Raw genomic sequence first — 22,315 nt, 5'->3', positions numbered from 1 at the left:
GTCAGATGGTGGTGGAGGGGGCAGATGGATCTCTGGTGGGGAGAGTGGGGGGGGAGGGATCCGGTGCCAGTCTGCAGGCAATCAGTGGGGAGGGAAGGGGAGCAGGGGTGGCGATTGGCCTGGGTAGTGGGGGGGAGTGGATAAGGGGGGCACTGATGTGTGTGTGTTCCCCTTATCCACCCGCCCCCCACTACTCACACACATCACTGCCCCCCTTATCCATCCCCCCAGTACGTGGACCATTCGCCACCCCTGCCCCTCTTACCCCACACCAATCGCGTGCAGAGTGACAACGGACCCCCCCGCACCCCCCCAGAGATCCATCTGCCACCCACACTCACCTCCCCCCCCCACCCTCCGAGATACATCGAATCCACCTCTCTCCTCTCCCCACTTCCCACCCAAGATACACCCTCGCTCCCACTTTTCACTCATGGGCCACTTTCTCGGCTTTCTGTGGCCCGGGAGCAATCTGACACAGGCGTGCTTTTTCTAATTTTTTTCTAACTGCATGTGCGCAGTTCAGAGCTCCGATTGTTTCAGCAGAGCCAAGCACCTACCCCACCACCCCCCCACAGCGCGACTGTGACTGAAGATGACTGAGAGCTTATGGGGACGCCTGAAAGAGGATCTCTGAGTCGGATCTGTACTATGCTCCAGCTGACTAGGATTGCAAACGTGGGGCCCGATTTTACCATTTTCATTCTAAGTGCTGACTCTGGGCATAGTACAGATCCGACTCAGAGATCCTCTTTCAGGCGTCCCCATAAGCTCTCAGTCATCTTCAGTCACAGTCGCGCTGTGGGGGGGTGGTGGGGTAGGTGCTTGGCTCTGCTGAAACAATCGGAGCTCTGAACTGCGCACATGCAGTTAGAAAAAAATTAGAAAAAGCACGCCTGTGTCAGATTGCTCCCGGGCCGCAGAAATCGGAGAAAGTGGATCTTAGTTGGAGAAAATGTTACACTCATGTGAGTGTGTCCGTATTTACATGGGTCACAGGGAGTGTGTCAATATTTACAGAGGTCACGGGGAGTGTGTCAGTATTTACAGGGGTCGCAGGGAGTGTGACAGTATTTACAGGGGTTCTGAGAGCGTGTCAGTATTTACAGGGGTCCCGGGGAGCATGTCAGTATTTACAGGGGTCCTGGGCAGCGTGTCAGTATTTACAGGGGTCACGGGGAGCGTGACAGTATTTACAGGGGTCGCAGGGAGTGTGTCAGTATTTACAGTGGTCACAGGGAGTGTGACAGTATTTGCAGGGGTCATGGGGAGCGTGACAGTATTTACAGGGGTCACAGGAAGCGTGACTGTATTTACAGGGGTCACAGGGAGTGTGTCAGTGTTTACAGGGGCCACGGGGAGTGTGTCAGTATTTACAGGGGTCACGGGGAGTGTGACTGTATTTACAGGGGTCACAGGGAGTGTGAAAGTATTTACAGGGGTCACGGGGCGCGTGACAGTATTTACAAGGGTCACAGGGAGTGTGTCAGTATTTACAGGTGTCCCGGGGAGTGTGTCAGTACTTACAGGGGTCCTGGGGAGTGTGACAGTATTTACAGGGGTCACGGGGAGTGTGACAGTATTTACAGGGTTCCTGGGGAGTGTGTTAGTATTTACAGGGTTCCTGGGGAGTGTGTCAGTATTTACAGGGGTCACGGGGAGTGTGTCAGTGTTTACAGTGGTCACGGGGAGTGTGTCAGTATTTACAGGGTTCCTGGGGAGTGTGTCAGTATTTACAGGGGTCACGGGGAGTGTGTCAGTCTTTACAGGGGTCCCAGGGAGCGTGTCAGTATTTACAGGGGTCACATGAAGTGTGTCAGTATTTACAGGGTTCCTGGGGAGTGTGTCAGTATTTACAGGAGTCACAGGGAGTGTGTCAGTATTTACAGGGTTCCTGGGGAGTGTGTCAGTATTTACAGGGGTCACAGGGAGTGTGTCAGTGTTTACAGGGGTCACGGGGAGTGTGTCAGTATTTACAGGGTTCCTGGGGAGTGTGTCAGTATTTACAGGGGTCACGGGGAGTGTGTCAGTCTTTACAGGGGTCCCAGGGAGCGTGTCAGTATTTACAGGGGTCACATGAAGTGTGTCAGTATTTACAGGGGTCCTGGGGAGCGTGTCAGTATTTACAGGGGCCACATGGAGTATGATGGTATTTACAGGGTTGCTGGGGAGTGTGTCAGTATTTACAGGGATCACGGGGAGTGTGTCAGTATTTACAGGGTTCCTGGGGAGTGTGTCAGTATTTACAGGGGTCACGGGGAGTGTGTCAGTCTTTACAGGGGTCACGGGGAGCGTGTCAGTACTTACAGGGGTCCCGGGGAGCGTGTCAGTATTTACAGGGGTCACATGAAGTGTGTCAGTATTTACAGGGGTCCTGGGGAGCGTGTCAGTATTTACAGGGGTCACATGGAGTATGTCAGTATTTACAGGGTTGCTGGGGAGTGTGTCAGTACTTACAGGGGTCACAGGGAGTGTGTCAGTATTTACAGGGTTCCTGGGGAGTGTGTCAGTATTTACAGGGGTCACGGGGAGCGTGACAGTATTTACAGGGGTCGCAGGGAGTGTGTCAGTATTTACAGTGGTCACAGGGAGTGTGACAGTATTTGCAGGGGTCATGGGGAGCGTGACAGTATTTACAGGGGTCACAGGAAGCGTGACTGTATTTACAGGGGTCACAGGGAGTGTGTCAGTGTTTACAGGGGCCACGGGGAGTGTGTCAGTATTTACAGGGGTCACGGGGAGTGTGACTGTATTTACAGGGGTCACAGGGAGTGTGAAAGTATTTACAGGGGTCACGGGGCACGTGACAGTATTTACAAGGGTCACAGGGAGTGTGTCAGTATTTACAGGTGTCCCGGGGAGTGTGTCAGTACTTACAGGGGTCCTGGGGAGTGTGACAGTATTTACAGGGGTCACGGGGAGTGTGACAGTATTTACAGGGTTCCTGGGGAGTGTGTTAGTATTTACAGGGTTCCTGGGGAGTGTGTCAGTATTTACAGGGGTCACGGGGAGTGTGTCAGTGTTTACAGTGGTCACGGGGAGTGTGTCAGTATTTACAGGGTTCCTGGGGAGTGTGTCAGTATTTACAGGGGTCACGGGGAGTGTGTCAGTCTTTACAGGGGTCCCAGGGAGCGTGTCAGTATTTACAGGGGTCACATGAAGTGTGTCAGTATTTACAGGGTTCCTGGGGAGTGTGTCAGTATTTACAGGAGTCACAGGGAGTGTGTCAGTATTTACAGGGTTCCTGGGGAGTGTGTCAGTATTTACAGGGGTCACAGGGAGTGTGTCAGTGTTTACAGGGGTCACGGGGAGTGTGTCAGTATTTACAGGGTTCCTGGGGAGTGTGTCAGTATTTACAGGGGTCACGGGGAGTGTGTCAGTCTTTACAGGGGTCCCAGGGAGCGTGTCAGTATTTACAGGGGTCACATGAAGTGTGTCAGTATTTACAGGGGTCCTGGGGAGCGTGTCAGTATTTACAGGGGCCACATGGAGTATGACGGTATTTACAGGGTTGCTGGGGAGTGTGTCAGTATTTACAGGGATCACGGGGAGTGTGTCAGTATTTACAGGGTTCCTGGGGAGTGTGTCAGTATTTACAGGGGTCACGGGGAGTGTGTCAGTCTTTACAGGGGTCACGGGGAGCGTGTCAGTACTTACAGGGGTCCCGGGGAGCGTGTCAGTATTTACAGGGGTCACATGAAGTGTGTCAGTATTTACAGGGGTCCTGGGGAGCGTGTCAGTATTTACAGGGGTCACATGGAGTATGTCAGTATTTACAGGGTTGCTGGGGAGTGTGTCAGTACTTACAGGGGTCACAGGGAGTGTGTCAGTATTTACAGGGTTCCTGGGGAGTGTGTCAGTATTTACAGGGGTCACATGGGGTGTGTCAGTATTTACAGGGGTCACAGGGAGTGTGTCAGTATTTACAGAGGTCACGGGGACTCTGTCAGTATTTATAGGGGTCACGGGGAATGTGCTGGTATTTACTGGGGTGAAGGGCAGTGTGTCGGTATTTACAAGGGTCACGGGCAGTGTGCTGCTATTTACTGGGGTCAAGGGGAGTGTGTTGGTATTTACTGGAGTGATGAGGAGTGTGCCAGTATTTACAGGCATCACGGGGAGTCTGTCGGTATTTACAGGGGTCCCGGGGAGTGTGCCAGTATTTACAGGGGTCACGGGGAGTGTGTCAGTATTTACAGGGGTCACGGGGAGTATGCCAGTATTTACAGGGGTCACGGGGAACGTGACAGTATTTACAGGGGTCACGGGGAGTCTGTCGGTATTTACAGGTGTCCCGGGGAGTATGCCAGTATTTACAGGCGTCACGGAGAGTCTGTCGGTATTTACAGGGGTCATGGGGAGTGTGTCAGTATTTACTGGGGTCACAGGGAGTGTGCCAGTATTTACAGGGGTCACAGGGTGTGTGTCAGTATTTACAGGGTTCACGGCGAGTATGTCAGTGTTTACAGGGTTTTAAGGAACAGAGTGGAAAATCTGAAATATTTTATGAATTTAGCCAAAGACCCTAACATTTATATTTGATTTTTCATTAAGGTGAGCATATGGTATTTCACTGCAGGCATAATTCAAATGATGCATTCGGAAGCTTTTGTCAACACAAACTTTATGATCACAGTTCAAATATAAGATAAAGTGTTTGCATGACTTTTTCTAATTTAACATGACAAAGTATAATTCTTAACAGTATAATTCTTAACTATCTCTGATGTTCCGATTTAGCACTATCCCTCACCTAGCCATACACTGCCTTCTTAGAACCAGTTAGCACTGAATCTAAAGGTGCTGATTTAGGTGTGAGATTTCCAGCCTTTTGACACTTCTGGAGAGTGATCCAAGCAGACTAATTTTAATTTTTATGCAGTAACTTCCAAAGAGAGATCTACCACCAAATCGTAAAATCTCAGAGAAAAAGGCTCAATTGTTGGCAGATTCGATTCTCCACTTCAGACAGAGCAAGAAAAAAGCAACAAAGATACAGAAAAAGCAACCTCTCTCTACCAGGGTGCCTCGAGTTCTCTGTGACGTTACCTGTCAATTCATGAAATCAAGTCCTACTCTGCAAACCTGGAGAAAACACAAAAGTACAGAACCCTCCATTACTTCACATCAAAACAAATACTGCATCAATTAAGATCAATTGGGTGCCTGCAGCAACAATACAATACTTCTGGATCCAGACAAAATGATTTGGATAAAATGGAAGGGACTAATAAACACATTCAGCACAGAAACATGACTAAAGTATTTCTTAAAGGCACAGTGTCATCACAACAGGGTCCCAGGGAGTGTGTCAGTATTTACATGGGGTCCCTGGGAGTGCGTCAGTTCTCGCCGAGGATTTCAGGGAATGTCTCAGTAAATACAGGGGAACCCTGAGAGTGTGTCAGTATTTGCGGATGACCCCATGCTCAAAGGCTTGATGATCTCAGTGCAGGGTGTTTCAATGAAAATTATTAACTAACCTCCCCCACTTTGAAGAGATCAAAATTCAGCTCCTTTTACCAATTAAGCATGATAAAGTATAATTCTTAACAGCTAGCTATCTCTATTGTTTCAAAGGATCCTGAGCCATAGATTGAATGACATGGTGTGAAAAGGAAACTGAATTCAAACGCTAATTCGTGGATTGTGATCTTATTCCTTCGATAGGGGCGAGACAGCATTGCACAAAGCAGCATTTCATCGGTATCGCACAATCTGTCGCTTTCTTATTGATGCTGGGGCCTCACTGATGCAGACTGATTTTGAGGTAAGTGCTCCACAGATGGAAGAGTTATTGGGAAGAAGAGGCCATTAACCCAGCTAACCATCCCTTCTTCATGAACCATTGGGCTGCCCTGCCTCTTACCCCACTCATCAAACAAATTTCACCACAAAGGGGCTGGTTCTCCCAGCCAGCTGCACCACAAAACCAGGCTTGAACAGAGGACATCTCATGGGTTCCTACTGGGCAACACGGGCTCTGAGAGTTTCCAAACGCTGAATTTATGGCGCTGTCGCTAAATATTGGCAGGGAGCTGAATAGTTTATGTAAATGCTCATTTAAATACTATTTAAATATCATTAGCAGGTCTGGGACTGAAGTCTCCAAGCCCACCAGAAGTGGTTTATTCCAGCAGAGTGAAGGGGAACAATAGAGGCCCCTAAAGGATCAGGGGCTGGGGGTTGCCCACTGTGAATTGCCACCTTGGCAGTGCCAGCTTGGGCCCCCGGCACTGCCCAAAGGACAAAATGCCAATGGCCAAGGGGGCACCTTGGCACTGTCCATTGAGCATCAGGCAGTGCCAAAGGGATGGGACCTGATGAGGAGCGGGGCCTCTGGGGGGTGCGGGGAGGGGTTGATTGGTGTGGATGGGGGGGGGTCCCAATGCCACCCTGCAATCAAGCTAAGTGACAGAGAGAGGGAGACCAGAGATCGGGCTTGGCATCGGGGTGGCAGGGGTGGTCATACCGCTGGAGAGGTCAGGGTTATGTGTTTTGGGGGGAGGGGTGCCCCGGGGAGTATGTCCATATTTACAGGAGGTCTCTGGGGGTTTGTCAGTATTTACAAGAGGTCCCAGGGAATGTGTCAGTAGTTACACAGTGTTCCAGAGAGTGTGTCAGTATTACAGGAGATCTCGGAGGGTGTCAGTATTTATAGGAGCCCCGGGGAATGTATCACAATTACAGGGGTCACAGAGAGAGTGTCCCTACTTACAGGGGATCTGGGGAGAGTATCTCTATTTACAGGGGGTCCCGGGGGAGTGTGTCAGTATTTACAGGGAGGCTCTGGAAGTGTATTAGTATTCACCAGGTGGGTCTCTGGAACGGTGTCTGTATTTAGTGTCGAGACCCTGAGAGTGTGACAGTATTTGCAGAGGGGTAGGGGGATCTTACCAGCCAGTTGATCACCATGGCAAGCCAGTAAAATTGGACCAGAGATGAAAAACTGGGTTTGCATCCAGTTTCTCACCACTTGCAACATTTCTGGCCCCATTCTGCTGGCATAATCAGGCCTGCACCCGGGAAGGGCATGAGGCTGATTTAAATGTTTATTACCTTATTTCAATTTTCCTTGGCACAATCATCCAGGCTCACTTGCCTTAATAAACTCGCTGGTGGATCCTCACTGGCAAGGATCATGTGTGGTCCATATGGCAGCGGAGCTGCTGTGATGGCCTCACTGGTGGATGCCATTGAAGCCTCCTGGGTGATCAGGGCAGGGCCAGATATTGCCTGGCACCTTGGCACTGCCCACCAAGCACCCTGGTACTGCCCTCTAGGTAGTGTCAAGAGGACAGGGCTTAATGAGCAGGGTGGGGGCCTGAAAGATCAGGCACATAATGGATACAGGGCCATGGTGCAGAGGCAGAGGGTGGTGTACTCTGCATCAGGGATCAGCAGGGATGGCGTACGGCCAGATGGAAGGGAAGGGGCAGATACTGTGCACTATGAATCGTCTGGCCTGCAATCAGCCAATGGATGGGATCAGTGCCAGCAAAGGGAAGGGGAGGCAGTGATCGGTGGCAGGGGATGGGAGGAGGCAACCGGGAGGGTGTCAAAGTCTGGCAGCAATTGCGGAGGAGTGACAGATCTCTGTACACTTACGTACAGTGCATTGGGAGTTTGGGATGACTGCGAAATATCACTCCTACAGTTCAGCAGCCAGCTTCCTGGCATGAATAGGCTCTGCCCACTCCCCATGCTGGCGAGATTCACATGATTGCATCTGGGAGCTTGCCCGAAAAAATGGGCATAATCCTCTCCCATTTTCATGTGCATTCAGCACTTTATTTTAGAAAGTTTACCTGTATGGTTTTTTGAGAGTGTGTTAGTATTTACAGAGGATCTCTGGGGAATGTGGCAGAATTTACAGAAGGGCCCCTGAGAATGTGCCCACCTCACACCACCCCTACCACTCCCCTCACAAACATAAAGAAAGCCTTTGATTAATTTTTGAAGCAACAATACTACATCCCCATGGAGTTCATTAATTATTTACTTTGTCTTGCTGAAACCAAGCTTATGGTTTTGAAGATTTAAGAGTTCAAATCTTCCAGTCTCGGGATGTTTGAAGACCAGACGTATGACTGAGGATATGCATCAGGATCTTGTGGAAGTCCTGACACATGGACCTATGTGGGAATTGCTTGGGAAGTTTTAACTTTTGACCAGTGATTTCCCTGCTCCCTGGGACCCTCTGTGAATACCTCTCTGAATTAGAGTCAGTGCTGTGGGACAATCACACCTTGCCCAAGTACCTCTCCTGACAATCCCCAAGCTGACCACTACACCCCCACCCGACATGATTACCCCAGCGATCTGACACAACTAACTCCCCCATCAGCCAGTTAACCCCCTACCACCTGACTATCCCCTTGATCCGACTATTCCTTGCAGCCAGCAAACAACCCTCTCTATCAAAATAGACTACCCAATTACCCAACTAATTCCCCTCAACCAGTCGACAACATCCTAATCTGCCGGGGCAGGCCTCTGGGCAGCCTCTTTAAGGTGGTTCCCCTTATGTGTAGTTGGGGTGGGGTGGAGAGAGGAAGAGACAGCCTCAATACTCATGTTATGAGGTTACGGGTGGGTTGGGCATGGAAGGGAGAGCCCTGATCCCTGTGAGGGGAGGGGGTGGTGCCCTGATGTTGATATTGTGCTGGGGGTGTGTTCCAATGTTTGGGGGGAGTGGGGTGGAGAGGGTGAGCCTTTTTATTCAATTCGGAGATCAGGGCATGTTTTTTAAAGGGCATGATTCGCAGCTCCTGACCTGGCTGGTGTCTTTAGGCCCTGCCCCTCCAGCTGACTGTCTGATTCTCACTTCCCTGTTTAAAATGCACCGTGAGATTCAATAGGGCAGGAAAAGCCGGCTGTGCAGCTTGCGAGCTTCACACCTGAACCAACACTGTGCATCTCTGGGAAGATTCCACCCAGAGGTAACATGGAAAGTCTGTATGATTCTTCTTCAAAATTGAAGAGGGGACTCTTAACCCACACCCCACACCCCACCGCCACTCTTCTCAGGGATGGGCAATAAATTCCTCATACATCCATCAATACTTAACACACTTGAACACATGAGTGTCGCATCAATGCTGCCTCACACCTCTGTGATTTTCTTATTTCTGTACTTGTTTCATCTGTGACTGGCAAAGTGCATTCCTCTTCTGCCCTTTCTCTGTTTCCATACAGGGCAACACTCCAAGGCACAAAGCACAGGAAGCTGGAGACCTGGAGCTCGCTGCGTACCTGGAGAACAGGCAGCATTACCAGATGATGGCTCGAGATGACCTGGAGACAGCAGTCTGAGAACAAGGATGTTGGCGAGGCAGCAGGACGTGGCAGCTTCTGTTTGCGTTTCCCCATGGGATTCACAGTAACTGCATCCCTTTGAACCCTGCTGCTTGATGGATGAGATGGGAAGTGGGATTAGGAAAAGATGGGGGCAAGAGATGCTAGTTACTGAGACATCAGTAATCATTATTCAGACAGCCAGCTGCTCCAATTGGCTCATTGGAATCCAAGCCACGCTTGAACAACAGATTACTTCTTGTTCAATCTCAGCACCATTGTATCACATAGCAACCAGGAAACTGCGATCTTCTCCATTTTAGCACAAGGAGATCAATCACTCTTCAAAATTCCCTCTTGTTCAGCAATTGGGATCTTTTACCATCTCAGTAACCCCCCAGAATCAACTCTATCTCAAATCCAATCAGAAAAGGTCTGTAGATCGATGTCTGCAGATACTTTGTGCATACCTTCAGAACATAATATCTCAGTGGGGATTTCCACATTGGAGAACTTATACTCGGGGTAGTAATGGGCAGGTTAGTGAGTTTGCTCCACCTAATGCACGCGTCAATGAACCTGTTCTGACAACTGCGTGTTTGACTATCAGAATTTGAGATGTCAATACAATCTTGGAGAGTGAATCGACAAGCAAGGACAAGCTGGTGCTCTGTGTTGAATTGCCTGAGACAAAGTGAGGACAGTTCTTGTGCCCTTAGCAGAAGATTGAAAGGGCTGCCTTTAGCCGAGAGAAACACGTGACTTTGGACTGTTCTGAGTACAGGAACAAGAGATGGGTTTTCCCTGGTAAATGCTAATCAGCACCACATTCTCAGCAGTGGGTAGATACACACATTGTACAATATTTTCTTCTGCATGTTTTTTTTGTAATCCCCTTCGCCACTCACTGAAATAGGATTTTATTGCGATCATCAAATCAAGTATCTCTAATTAGGGAAGCCTGATATCCATTTCAAATGCAGTGAATAGTTAAACTTCCTTGAGGTTATTACATCTTCACAGCACTGAAGGTGGGGTACAATCTGTCTTCCCACAATCCAGTGAGTGTAGAGATAAGGTTTGAGTTGATAACAGAGAAAATACAAGAGGAAGAAATTTCCATCAAGTGGTATTGCCAGTACAGTCAAAATGTGAGAGTCCCTGGATTGGAATACAGTAAGATCCCAAACAGTGGCCACTGGCAGTGCAGTTTGGTTATATTCCTGCTAGCGGCAACTCCTTCCATTCTGATCATGTTTTGAGAAGCAGCTGCTTCAACATCCAATTTAAAGGGACACTCAGAAAATATCTCTGGTCTCTTTTCTTTTGACTTATAGTTTAGTTTTCAGCTAAGATTTACCACATCTTTGCTGTTGGACCAGGCAGGGAGGTGGTTAAAATCACCCAGGAGACTTACCCATCCTCTTCGGATATTTAAATTTTAAATTGCACTTATGAACAAATAGGAAGGACACCTACCCAATGATATCAGGGGTCTGACTGTGTGCCAATGCTACCTTCAATCCCAGCTGTGTGATGTTTTCCTCTCCCCGCTCACTATCCATCTCACCTGTTGGGGGAAAGCCCATATTCACACTGCCAACGTTGTGGCAGGGGAAGGGGGTCTAGATCTTGCCTCAACCTGAACCCTCACCCCACCCTTTGATTTCCACTTCAAGTTAAAATGAGAGTATCTGTTATCAACATTGCAAAGGAATTATCCATATTAAAAATTTTATTGTCGAACAGATAGTCCCCTTGAGGTGAAGAAACTGGTTGTCTTTCCCTTGATATCTTGAGCTGAAGTCAAGTGGTGCCATTACATCCGAACAGACCTGAGCCTTATCCATTGGCACTTCCATTCATTCAACAGGATCATCATGACCTCAGTACACTTGCCCCTTAGAACAGGGAGGTGGCAGTGCATCTCCAACCTACAAAAACAAAATTCCTTTGACAGCATCTTCCAATCCCACAACCTCTAACAGCTGGAACAACAAGGGCAGCAGATGCATGGGGACACCACCATCTGCAAGTTTCCCTCCAATGCACACACCATCCTGACTTGGAAATATACTGAGGTCATGATGATCCTGTTGAATGAATGCAAGTGCCAATGGATAAGGTTCAGGTCTGTTCGGATGTAATGGCACCACTTGACTTCAGCTCAAGATATCAAGATTTCCTTCACTGTCATTGGATCGAAACCCTAGAACTCACTCCCCTAACAGCACTATGGGTGTACCTCCATCTCAGGGGTTCTCGTGGTTCAAAAAAGTAGCTCACTATCACCTTCTCTAGGGCAATTAGGGATGGGCAATAAAAAGTTCTGGCCTAGCCAGCAACGTCATCCAGTGAAAGTATATTTTTAAAAATCTGTGGATGCTGGAAACACGCAATAATGCTGAAAAGAGATGTTTCAGGTTGATGACCTTTCACCAGATGTTTCCACTCCCCTTATGTTTCCTTTATGTCTCCTTGGTTTCTCTGTGGACAGGGAGACAAAGCATTTATAGCAGGTATAGCTGCAGACACAGAACTGAAAGCGTGCATTCCACATAGTCAGGATTGGTTTCATTTTCTCAACATAAGGGCTGGTTAAGTGCACGACCAAGTACGGCCCAATATATCACTGAGTCATAGCTACTAGGCAATAGCCAATGGCAATAAGGCTTTATGAACCCATAAACTGATCCAATTGCTGAACCAGAACACAGATTTCACAAATAGATGCTTTGTTCAGAAAGCAGGAGGTTTAGCTTGACAATGAGTAAATCAATAGGTACGACACTTCATGAGGACTTGTTGAATTGCCCAAAATAGCCAGCACACTGACTACATTATAAGCACCACACTTATAATTTATGTCTACACTACAGGGTGATGTTTAGTGTCATCGGCTTGTTGCAGGTAACTACCCGCTATAAGACTTCTTCCCGGATGTCTCTGTGTTGGACATCCCATTGGATCATCTGCCTACATCCTGTGGCGATCCAGATAGTTTGATGAAGATGTGGCTGAGAAGGGCACAAATTACTCTGGGGTGCAGTCTTTGTCCTGTCAGCCTGCCCCAGGACTATAGTGAGGGAAAAAAAAACTGACTAACACATTTTACACATGGAAAGTTGAACTGCTCATGGGGACCATCAAAGATCTTGTGGCCCCAATGGTCAATCAGGGTCTCCTGGACTAGATTTCATCAGGTAAAGGGATCAGAGAGGGATTTTACTGAATCTTTTGGTCCAACATAACCAGGGCTTTTTTTTTCCCCCAGCAGAGTTGGTTCAGCAACAGAAATGCATTGAATAGCAGAATAACAGAACACGATAAGCTAGATGAATGACTTGGTCCATTTTCCAATGTTGCATTTTTGTATGTTTGGGTTTGAAGGAGTGCAGGGAGCTCTAGCCTGTGTAATGGTCAAGAGGCCCCCCCCTCACCATCACCACATATTAACTGGCCCTTCTTCTCACCTACTGTTTGTAGGACTTGGCTCATTGTCCATTCGCCCAAACTCTAATCTACTATAGAACAGATCATTCCCTCAAGATGAAGGAACCTCTGCCATCTTGAGCTGAAGTCAAGTGGTGCCCACACTATCTGAACCGACCATAACTCAAGAAAGTAATTCTTTGGCTCTGATGCAGTTCTGGATGTCTGGTAACCATATAATTATAGGACTGAAGAAGCTCAGGACACCAGTAATCTAGTATCAGGGGCTAAAGAGAAGGTAAGTTTTGAAGTGCTGACACCCCCTACTAGCGATAGCCCATGAGAACAAGGCCACCTTTCAACGGAGAGTGTTAGAAGATGTTTAGAATCATAGAATATCTACAGTCCTGAAGGAGGCCATACCGCCTCATCAAGTCTGCATCAACTCTCCAGCATCTGCCCATTCATGGCCCTACACATTTACCCTGCTAATCCCCTTAAGGGACAATTTGGTAAAGTGGTAAAGGGAAGAAGTGAATTGCTTCAATAATAGGCGAGGATATATGCTGTGAAATGTCAGAGTGTATAAATGCAGGGATTATGCAACGTATAGAAAAGCTGGTTTTAGTGGGGGATTTTAATTTCATGCAATAGCAATAACAATAACTTGTATTTATATAGTGCCTTTCACCTAAAAAAAACTTCGTAGCTTCTTAGGAGAATTAGAAGCACAATGTGACTCTGAGCTACATTTGGGAAAATATCCAAAAGCTTGCCCAAAGATTTTAAAGAGTGTCTTAATGGAGCAAGGGAAGCAATGTTTGAGGGCATAATTCCAGAACTCCAGGCTTTGGTAACTGAAGGCCCAACAACTAACCATGGAGCAATTAAAAGAGAATGTTTGAAGCCAGAATTAGATGCACAGAGACATCTCAGGGGGTTGTGGGGCTGAGGGAGACTGAAATAGGACTTGGCACAAGGAAGGGCAGAGGCAGCAGAATTTTCAATGACCTGAGGGTTTGTTGTGGGAGGCCAGCCAGGAGTGCATTGGAATAGTTAAATCTAGAGATAATAAAGGCATGGACGAAGTTTCAGCGGAGTTCAGATGAGTTGAGGCAAGAGCTGGAGTGGGAAGTCAGGAAGTGTTAAGAAGGTGGAAGTAGGTGATCTTAATGATGGCACATATCACAGAATCATACATAGCACAAGGAGTCCATTCAGCCCATCAAATCTGCACCAACCACAATCCCACCCAGGCCTTTCCCCATAATCTAATGCTTGCTAATCCCTTTGACACTAAGGGAAAATTTAGCATGACCAATCCACCTAACCTGCACATCTTTGGACAGTGGAAGGAAACTGGAGCACCCGGAGGAAATCCACACAGAAAAGGGGAGAATATGCAAACTCCACACAGACAGTGACCCAAACCGGGAATCGAACCTGCGTTCCTGGTGCTGTGATGCAGCAGCGCTAAACACTGTGCTGCCATGCCATGCCTAATATGTGTGGTCAGAAGCTCATCTCAAGGTCAAATATGGCACAATGATTGCAAACAGTTTGGTTTAGCCTCAGACAGTTAGCAGGGTGAGGAATAGAGTTGGTAGCTAGGAAACAGATCTTGTCAGGCTGTTGGTGCTGAAAACAATGGCTGGGATTTTCCCCCAAAAAAACTAAGTCTCCAATTTGTGGGAAAATGGGAGTAAATCCCACTGGTTTTTTCGGCGTGATTTCCAGAGTGAATCTCCGACACTGTATTACAGACTGCCTCAGCATGATTCACTCTGAAAAGTGGTGGGCGGGCACCTATTCCTGCCCAAGATGCCAGCAGCATGGCACTGATTGAGCCACTGCACAAGTACCAATCAGTCAGCATGGAGATTCCCCAATCTTGTTGATTGGGGAATCCAGGACTGGGGGCATAACTGAAAGATTAGAGCCAGATCTTCAGGAATAAAATTAGGAAACATAAATGATGGTCATAATTTGGAATTCTCTTCTGCAAATGACCATTCATGCTTGACTGTTTGTTAATTTTAATTCTGAGATTAATAAAAATATTAAAGGAAATGAGGCAAAGGCAAGTAAATGGAATTCGGTGATAGATCAACCCTGATCTAATTGAATGACAGAATAGGTGACAGAGACTAAATTTCCTCCGTCTGTTCCTATGCCACTTAGCTGTGTAACCTGTGCTGTTGTGGCTATGGGCCATGTTGCATGCATGGTTTGTGTGGGCTGCAGTCTGCCAGACAGTGCTTGGTGAAGCCTCTTTTCACAGCTGTGCCAGCACATCAGAAGCATGTTGGAACTGCAAAAATCAATTCTTCCTAAAATTCAGACGTGATTCTAACACTCTCTCCTATTGTAATGAAAATTCACCAAATCATCACTCATTGAACGCTTCCCAGGGCCTCAGAGCTGTGGAACTCCTCACTGGCCAGCATCTTCCCTTGTTTCTATATCTTGCTATATCTTGTCTGTAAGCAGTCACTGCTGCTCAAGGTTCTAGCTTTTCTGCTGTCATCACTAGTTTTTTTCCTTATCCTTGGCTCATAACCATGAACACGGGACCCTTACCTGGGCCTGAAGTGATTTGCAAAAAGGCAGTGACGACCACCCACTGAGCATCTCAAATGTCTCTGCTACCCTAACTGAAGAGGTACTGCGTATTACAGGCCTCAGAGCAGGGTGAGCTATAGTCCCACACCTCTGTTCCTTCCTTACTGATCATTGCAGCGTCCCCTTAGCCTCATAGAATCACAATAGTGCAGATGGAGGTTATTCAGCCCATCGAATCTGCACCAATTTGCTGACAGAGCATCTTACCCAGTCTCACCCATCTCTCTCCCCCACCCACCTCCCAATTGAATGTCCAATTTGGTCATTCCAGGAATGGTCAGCAGATTTGTGGTCCATGGAGTCACTACTGCTCCCACAGGAAGGCATCTCAGCCAGGGTGCTTGATGGAGGAGCTTGCTGGAATCTATGAAGTTCAAGCCCACTTGCACACTGGTATCTGCAGCCATGACAACAGCTGTCTGAACTTGCATGCCAACTAGCTGAGATGAACAATGTGGCCATTGCAATGCCCAGACATTGTGTGGCTTTGACTAGCATTCATTGCCCATCGTGGTGACTTACATGACGAAGGGGTAGACCCTGAAAGCTAGTGGGTTTACTATCAAATAAGCTTGTTGGGCTTTAACCTGGTGTTGTGAAACTTCTTACTGTGTCCACTCCAATGATAGACAGCACCATCTCTCCCATGGGGATGAAGATGTGCAAAGAACAAAAACAGCCCGGGAAACAAGCCCTTCGGCCCAACGAGCCCACGCTGCCATTTTAATATTACCAGTCCCCCCGTCCACCCATGACCCTTATCTATTGTTTTTATGGCAATCCACATTGAGGGAAACTAATTTAGGGAAAATTTATTACTTCCAATCAGCCTACTAGCACATCTTTGGGGTGTGGGAGGAAACTGGAGCACCCGGAGAAAACCCACGCAAGCACGGGGAGAATGCGCAAACTCCCACAGACACTGGCCCAAATCCATGTGTCTGCACAGCAATCAGTGATAGTCACTGAGCTGTCGTGTTGCCCAGTATCTGGTCCAGTTTAGGCACAGACTAACGACATGAAGCACTAGGCCAACCTCGAACAACCAAGAGCAGCCCCAGTACGACCCATCGCGTGTATGCCCCTCATTGGACAACAAGGCGGACCGACTTAAAACCTGTGAATTAAAAGAGAAAAAACATTATTATCATACCATATCCTTTTACATTACCAGGGATGTCCCCCGCTAATGAACTTTATCTAAAACAATTTCCTATATCCTCCCATCTCCAACCCAGTCATGTGCCTGTCTAAGTTACTCTTAAACAACTCCAGCATGCCTGCCTCCACCACCTTACTTGGCAGAGCATTCCATACCCCCACTACCCTCTGTGTGAAAAACCTCCCTCTATTATCTGTGTTATATCTCTCCCCCCTCACCCTAAGCCCATGGCCCCTCGTACTGTGTGTCTTTAACATAGGAAATAGCTTACCTCTGTTTACCCTATCTATACCCTTCATAATCTTATATACCTCTATTAGATCCCCCCTCAGTCGCCGTCTTTCAAGGGAAAACAGCCCCAATTTGCTCAATCTTTCCTCATAACCCAGTCCTTTCATACCAGGCGACATCCTGGTAAACCTCCTCTGCACTCTCTCCAGAGTCTCCATGTCCTTCCGGTAGTAAGGCGACCAGAACTGGACGCAGTACTCTAAATACGGCCTAACCAACGTTCTATACAACTGCAACGTTAGACTCCAGCTCTTATATTCTATACCCCTTCCTATAAAGGCTAACACACCATAGGCTTTCTTCACAACCTTCTCCACTTGTACTGCCACCTTCAAAGACTTGTGCACTTGCACCCCCAGGTCTCGCTGCATTTCTATTACTCTTTATGGGCTTACCCTTTATCATATAACTCCCCCCTACATTATTCCGGCCAAAATGCATCACCTCACATTTATCCGGATTAAACTCCATTTGCCATATATCTGCCCAATCAACCAGCCTATCAATATCCCGTTGTATTGCCAGACACTGCTCCTCACTGCCCGCCAATCCAGCCATCTTGGTGTCATCAGCAAATTTGCTGATCACACCACTTAGTCCCTCTTCCAAGTCATTTATATACACTACAAAGTGAAGAGGTCCCAGTACTGAGCCCTGCGGCACACCACTAGTGACAGACCTCCAGCTAGAAAAGGACCCCTCCACTACTACTCTCTGTCTCCTCTTAGCAAGCCAGATCTCCACCCATCTAGATACCTGGCCTCATATCCCATGAGCCTTAATCTTTTCTACCAATCTACCATGAGGGACTTTGTCAAACGTCTTACTGAAATCCATATAGACGACATCAACAGCTCGTCCTTCGTCGACCGTTTTTGTCACCTCCTCAAAAAATTCTACCAGATTCGTAAAGCAAGACTTCCCCTTTACAAAGCCATGCTGCGTATCCTTAATCAGATTGCAATGCTCTAAGTGCTCATACATCCCATCCCTAAGAATCCTCTCCATCAACTTGCCTACCACTGAAGTCAAACCCACTGGCCTATAGTTACCCGGGTTATCCCTCCTACCCTTTTTAAACAACGGTACCACGTTCGCTATCCTCCAGTCCTCTGGGACCGCACCTGTGTCCAAAGAAGAGACAAAGATTTGCGTCAGAGGCCCAGCAATTTCATCTCTCGCCTCCCTAAGCAGCCTAGGATAAATGCCATCAGGCCCTGGAGATTTATCAGTTTTAATGCTACCTAAAAGCCCTAACACTTCTTCCCTCTTAATGGATAGTTCCTTCAATTGGTCTACAGCTCCCTCGATGACTGTACCAGACATCAAGTCCCTCTCCTTTGTGAATACCGACGCAAAGTATTCATTCAGGATCTACCCCATTCCCTCAGACTCTAAGCACAATTCCCCTTGTCTGTCCCTGAGGGGACCGATTTTTCCCCGAGCCACCCTTTTGCTCCTAACATAGGAGTAAAACGCCTTTGGATTTTCCTTAATCCTACCTGCCAAAGCCATTCCATGCCCCCTTTTTGCCCTCCTAACTCCCCTTTTGAGATCCCTCCTACTCTCTCTGTACTCCTCCAACGGTCTCTCTGTTCACAGTTGCTTAGACCTGACATACGCCTCTCATTTCTTCCTGACCAGGTCCTCAATATCTCTAGTAATCCACGGCTCTCTAATCCTACCTTTCCTATCCTTCCTCCTAACCAGCACATGCCTTTCCTGCACCCATTTCAGTTTTCCCTTGAAAGAGTCCCACATGCCTAATGTGGACTTGCCCTCCAACAGCCGATCCCAGTCTGTATCCCTAAGCTCCCTGCCCAATAGTCCCCTGTCCAATAGTTTTGGCTATTTTCAGTTGTGCACCATCTTGCCCTATAAGAGAAGGAAATGTGTTAGAGACAGGGGTGTGATCTGTTTGACTAGAGTGGCTACTTCTCCAGGTTTTAGCTGGTCTGTCCCCTGTCCAGTACCAGTTGCCTTTATGGCTGGTACTGTTTTAATTTTTGAGTGACTAACAATGCCCAGGTACGGAGACTCAGCCTCAGGATGTGTTGCTGGCCCGGAAATGTTGATGACTTCACCGGTCCTAGCCCCTGATCTGTGCCAGACTTGCATAGTAATAAGGCTCCCAAGCACAGGACAGTCTCCAGGGTAATGAACTGTGAACTCCCTTGACACACTGAAAACAAGGTGGAAACTCAGGGCAACAGGGATGGTCACCATGGAAGGGTAGCCTGAGACAAATAGTCTTGGACTGAAAATTGACAGTTGGCTTTAACCCAAAAGAATTAAACCCAAGACTAAGGCTGGCTTTAATCTATTGCCTCCTGGCCTGGAATAATGATAAAGAGAACTGCCTAGAGCTTCCTTGGGGATTGCTAGACCTCTCAAGGCCCCAAAAAACAGAAACTTTCACTGAGTGATCTATACCCCTCTCCTATAATATTCTGAGAATGTCATGGGCCAGTTATTTCTGATTTGTTAGTGGGATTTAAACATTTTTGGATTATTCAGGCTTGCATGGGTTAAATGAACAGCCAGTTTCCAAGCCCTTTTATAATTAATGTTTAGAATTCTTGACGGCCGTCAGTTACCACCTTGTGTTTTCGTATTGTTTTTGATTTGGTTTATTATTATCACACGTATTAACATACAATGAGAAGTATTGTTTCTTGCATGCTATACAAACAAAACATACCATTCATAGAGAAGGAAATGAGAGAGTGCAGAATGTAGTGTTACAGTCATAGCTAGGGTGCAGAGAACGATCAACTTAAGCCCATTCAAAAGTCTAACAGCAGCAGGGAAGAAGCTGTTCTTGAGTCGATTGGTATGTGATCTCAGACTTTTGTATCTTTTTCCCGAGGGAAGAAGGTGAAAGAGGGAATGTCCGGGGTGCGTGGGGTCCTTAATTATGCTGGCTGCTCTGCCGAGGCAATGGGAAGTGTAGACAGAATTAATGGACAGGAGGCTGTTTTGCATGATGGATCAGGATACAATCACAACCTTTTGTAGTTCCTTGCAGTGTTGGGCAGAGCAGGAACCAGACCAAGCTGTGCTACAACCAGAAAGAATGCCTTCTATGGTGCATCTGTAAAAGTTGGTGCGAGTCGCAGCTGACATGCCAAATTTCTTTAGTCTTCCGAGAAGTGTCGGCATGGGGGGATCAGGACAGGTTGTTCATGATCTGGACATCTAAAAACCTGAAGCTCTCGACCCTTTCTACTTCATCCCAGTTGATGTAGACAGGGGCATGTTCTCCTTTACGCTTCCTGAAGTGCCTGTCATGATGTGGCTTGCATCAGTGTGTCAGGGCGAAGCTATGAATGAGACACGAGTGTTGATTTGTGGACATTGCTGTGAAGTGTGTGATGCCAGTGATAGCAAGTGGCATTTAGGGCTTGACCACTGGATCATTAACCAGTCCTCAAAGCTAGATTGCTGGCATTGACTGCAATGGCTATCTGGTCCCATTGATTTGTCATGAGTTTGTCCAGTGTACCTTTTGGCTCCACGTGGCTAGATCTCTACTTTTGTCCACCTGATGCACCAAGCATGTGTTTGACAGCTTTGGTACAGTCACTTTCCTCTTATGCTTTCGCTAGTGTTCCTAAATCTAAATGATAGATTTTTGCCATGAAGAGGTATCAAAGGCAATGTAGAAAAGGCAAGCTTATGAAGTTATGCTGCAAATCAGCTATGATATTACAGAATAGCTGACTAGGTTTGAGGGACCATATGACCTACTTCTCTTCCTACATTCCTCCTGCACAGTATGTCTTCCTGAATCACTTCCAGTCTTTCCTGCAGCCAGCATGCACCTTACCTTTAAGAGCTGCAGGCTAGCTTTGTGGCAGCGGCTTTACGTGAACTTGGGCCCCTGCTGAGAGGTGTGCAGCCATTCAACAGTGTACTGGGCCTCAAGCGACTATCATTCAAATGAGCAAGCAAGCACAATGTTTGAATGCTGCCTGCATCATGAGGAATAGGTGCTTCACAATTCCATGCCAGTTTTTGGGTGCTATTGAATTGGCTCCTCCTCTATAGTAACTGTTTTGCACTAAAAACGGATAAATCAAATTAATCAATGAGGGTCATCAGATTTGGCAAAGCCTTTGAAACTGGCTTCTGCAAGCATGGGTTAAGTCTGATATAGAGGTTCACTTGAGGTAATCAAAACATAATCTGAAATTGCCCTTAATGCATTCTCAGACACAAGTGTTACAAATGTCTGTTTAACACTATGCAGCAGAAGACCTTTGCACCAGACTTAACTAGATGTGTTTGTAGATCAGGTTCTGTGAATTGATTGATTCCATTTTTTGGGAGGAACTAGAAAAAAAGGCAACGTTTGTGCTGAAGAAAGAAAACTGAAAGAAGAACTTATGTTAAGTGTTTGTATATTTAGTAAAATGAATGACTGACCCTTGCCTTGGAGCGCAGTTTCAAAGATTGGATCTGCTGAAAGGCCATTCTATATACTTACAAGGAACATTTGTCAGCCACTGAAAACAAAGTACTCATTTCTACAGTCAGCACCTTCACCAAAACAACTACTCTTCATTGATCCCGGGATGTTCTGAGGAGAGGAAATCCCATCATGGTCAGTTTGACAGGTCCGCAAACTAAACCAGTCCCATTGTGTGCTCATTCCTTACGTCCCTCAATCATCTTCCTTGCTGAGACAGAACTTCCCAGCTCCCAGTTTGAATTGTGCTTCCATTACAGACTTCAATCAAAACATTCCTCTTCACTTCCTGCTGTTACATGCAGTTTCTTCCATCTTAAAAAAATTGACATAATAAATGAAAACCAAACAAACTTTGATCATCTGTCTGTGCCATAGCAGAATCCCAAAATGGTGCCTGCTTTCTCAGATATTATAAGGGGGCTGGCAACTTGTCACTTCTGATTTCAGTAGCTACATGTTTTGGACCAGTCAATAGATAACTTTATTCACACTTAACTATTGTGTGAAAGCCGTAGTGGTGAATTTTGCATGAGAATGTTGTAAATCATACTGAGTGGTGTCTCCTGCCTTGAGATGTGGACTGACATGACTGTTCTTGCTTGTAATTCCCAGCTCGTGTGAGTGCAGTGCTTGTTTAGCTGTACTGTCTATGTTAACAGGCTCATCTTATTATCTAATTAATAAAGGATTTTTTTTAAAAAGAAGAATGTGTTCTTATTTCATGTGTAGCTAGTTCAGTGGTACTCTGTCTGAACCAGGCCAAATGAAGCCCACTCCATCATTAGCAATGAAAAGATCCCAGTCTGCACCAAATTGATGACGTGGGACTGCACGTATACTATGATAGTGTTCTTACCACTAAGTCACCACATGGATTCAAGCCTTATCCCAGTCTTGAATACATAATCTGGGCTGTCACTTCAGTGCAACACAGAGACTGCTGTACTGGTGGAGGGCATCATGTCATCTTAAGTAACCGCGACACATTCAACAAACCAGACCTCACACAAGAAGCCACATCCAAGAACATCTCAAAC

General features: G+C 46.9%; 1 protein-coding gene across 1 annotated transcript in view; it reads left to right on the top strand.

Moving 5' to 3' along the window:
• Window positions 1-11,095, top strand: part of dgki (diacylglycerol kinase, iota) — a 265,844-nt gene extending 254,749 nt beyond the window's left edge. The window contains exons 29-30 of the mRNA XM_080191667.1: window positions 5,671-5,770; window positions 9,199-11,095. Coding sequence (XP_080047793.1) covers window positions 5,671-5,770; window positions 9,199-9,315 — 217 coding nt within the window. The 3' untranslated portion in view covers window positions 9,316-11,095. The remainder of the gene's footprint in view (window positions 1-5,670; window positions 5,771-9,198) is intronic.
• The last annotated feature ends 11,220 nt before the right edge of the window (window positions 11,096-22,315 follow it).

This window comes from Carcharhinus amblyrhynchos, chromosome 6, assembly GCF_965287045.1.
Source record: "Carcharhinus amblyrhynchos chromosome 6, sCarAmb.v2.hapA, whole genome shotgun sequence".
Classification (NCBI taxonomy): Eukaryota; Metazoa; Chordata; class Chondrichthyes; order Carcharhiniformes; family Carcharhinidae; genus Carcharhinus; species Carcharhinus amblyrhynchos.
Note: the sequence above shows the minus strand (reverse complement) of the source record. Positions and strands in the feature narration are given on the sequence as shown.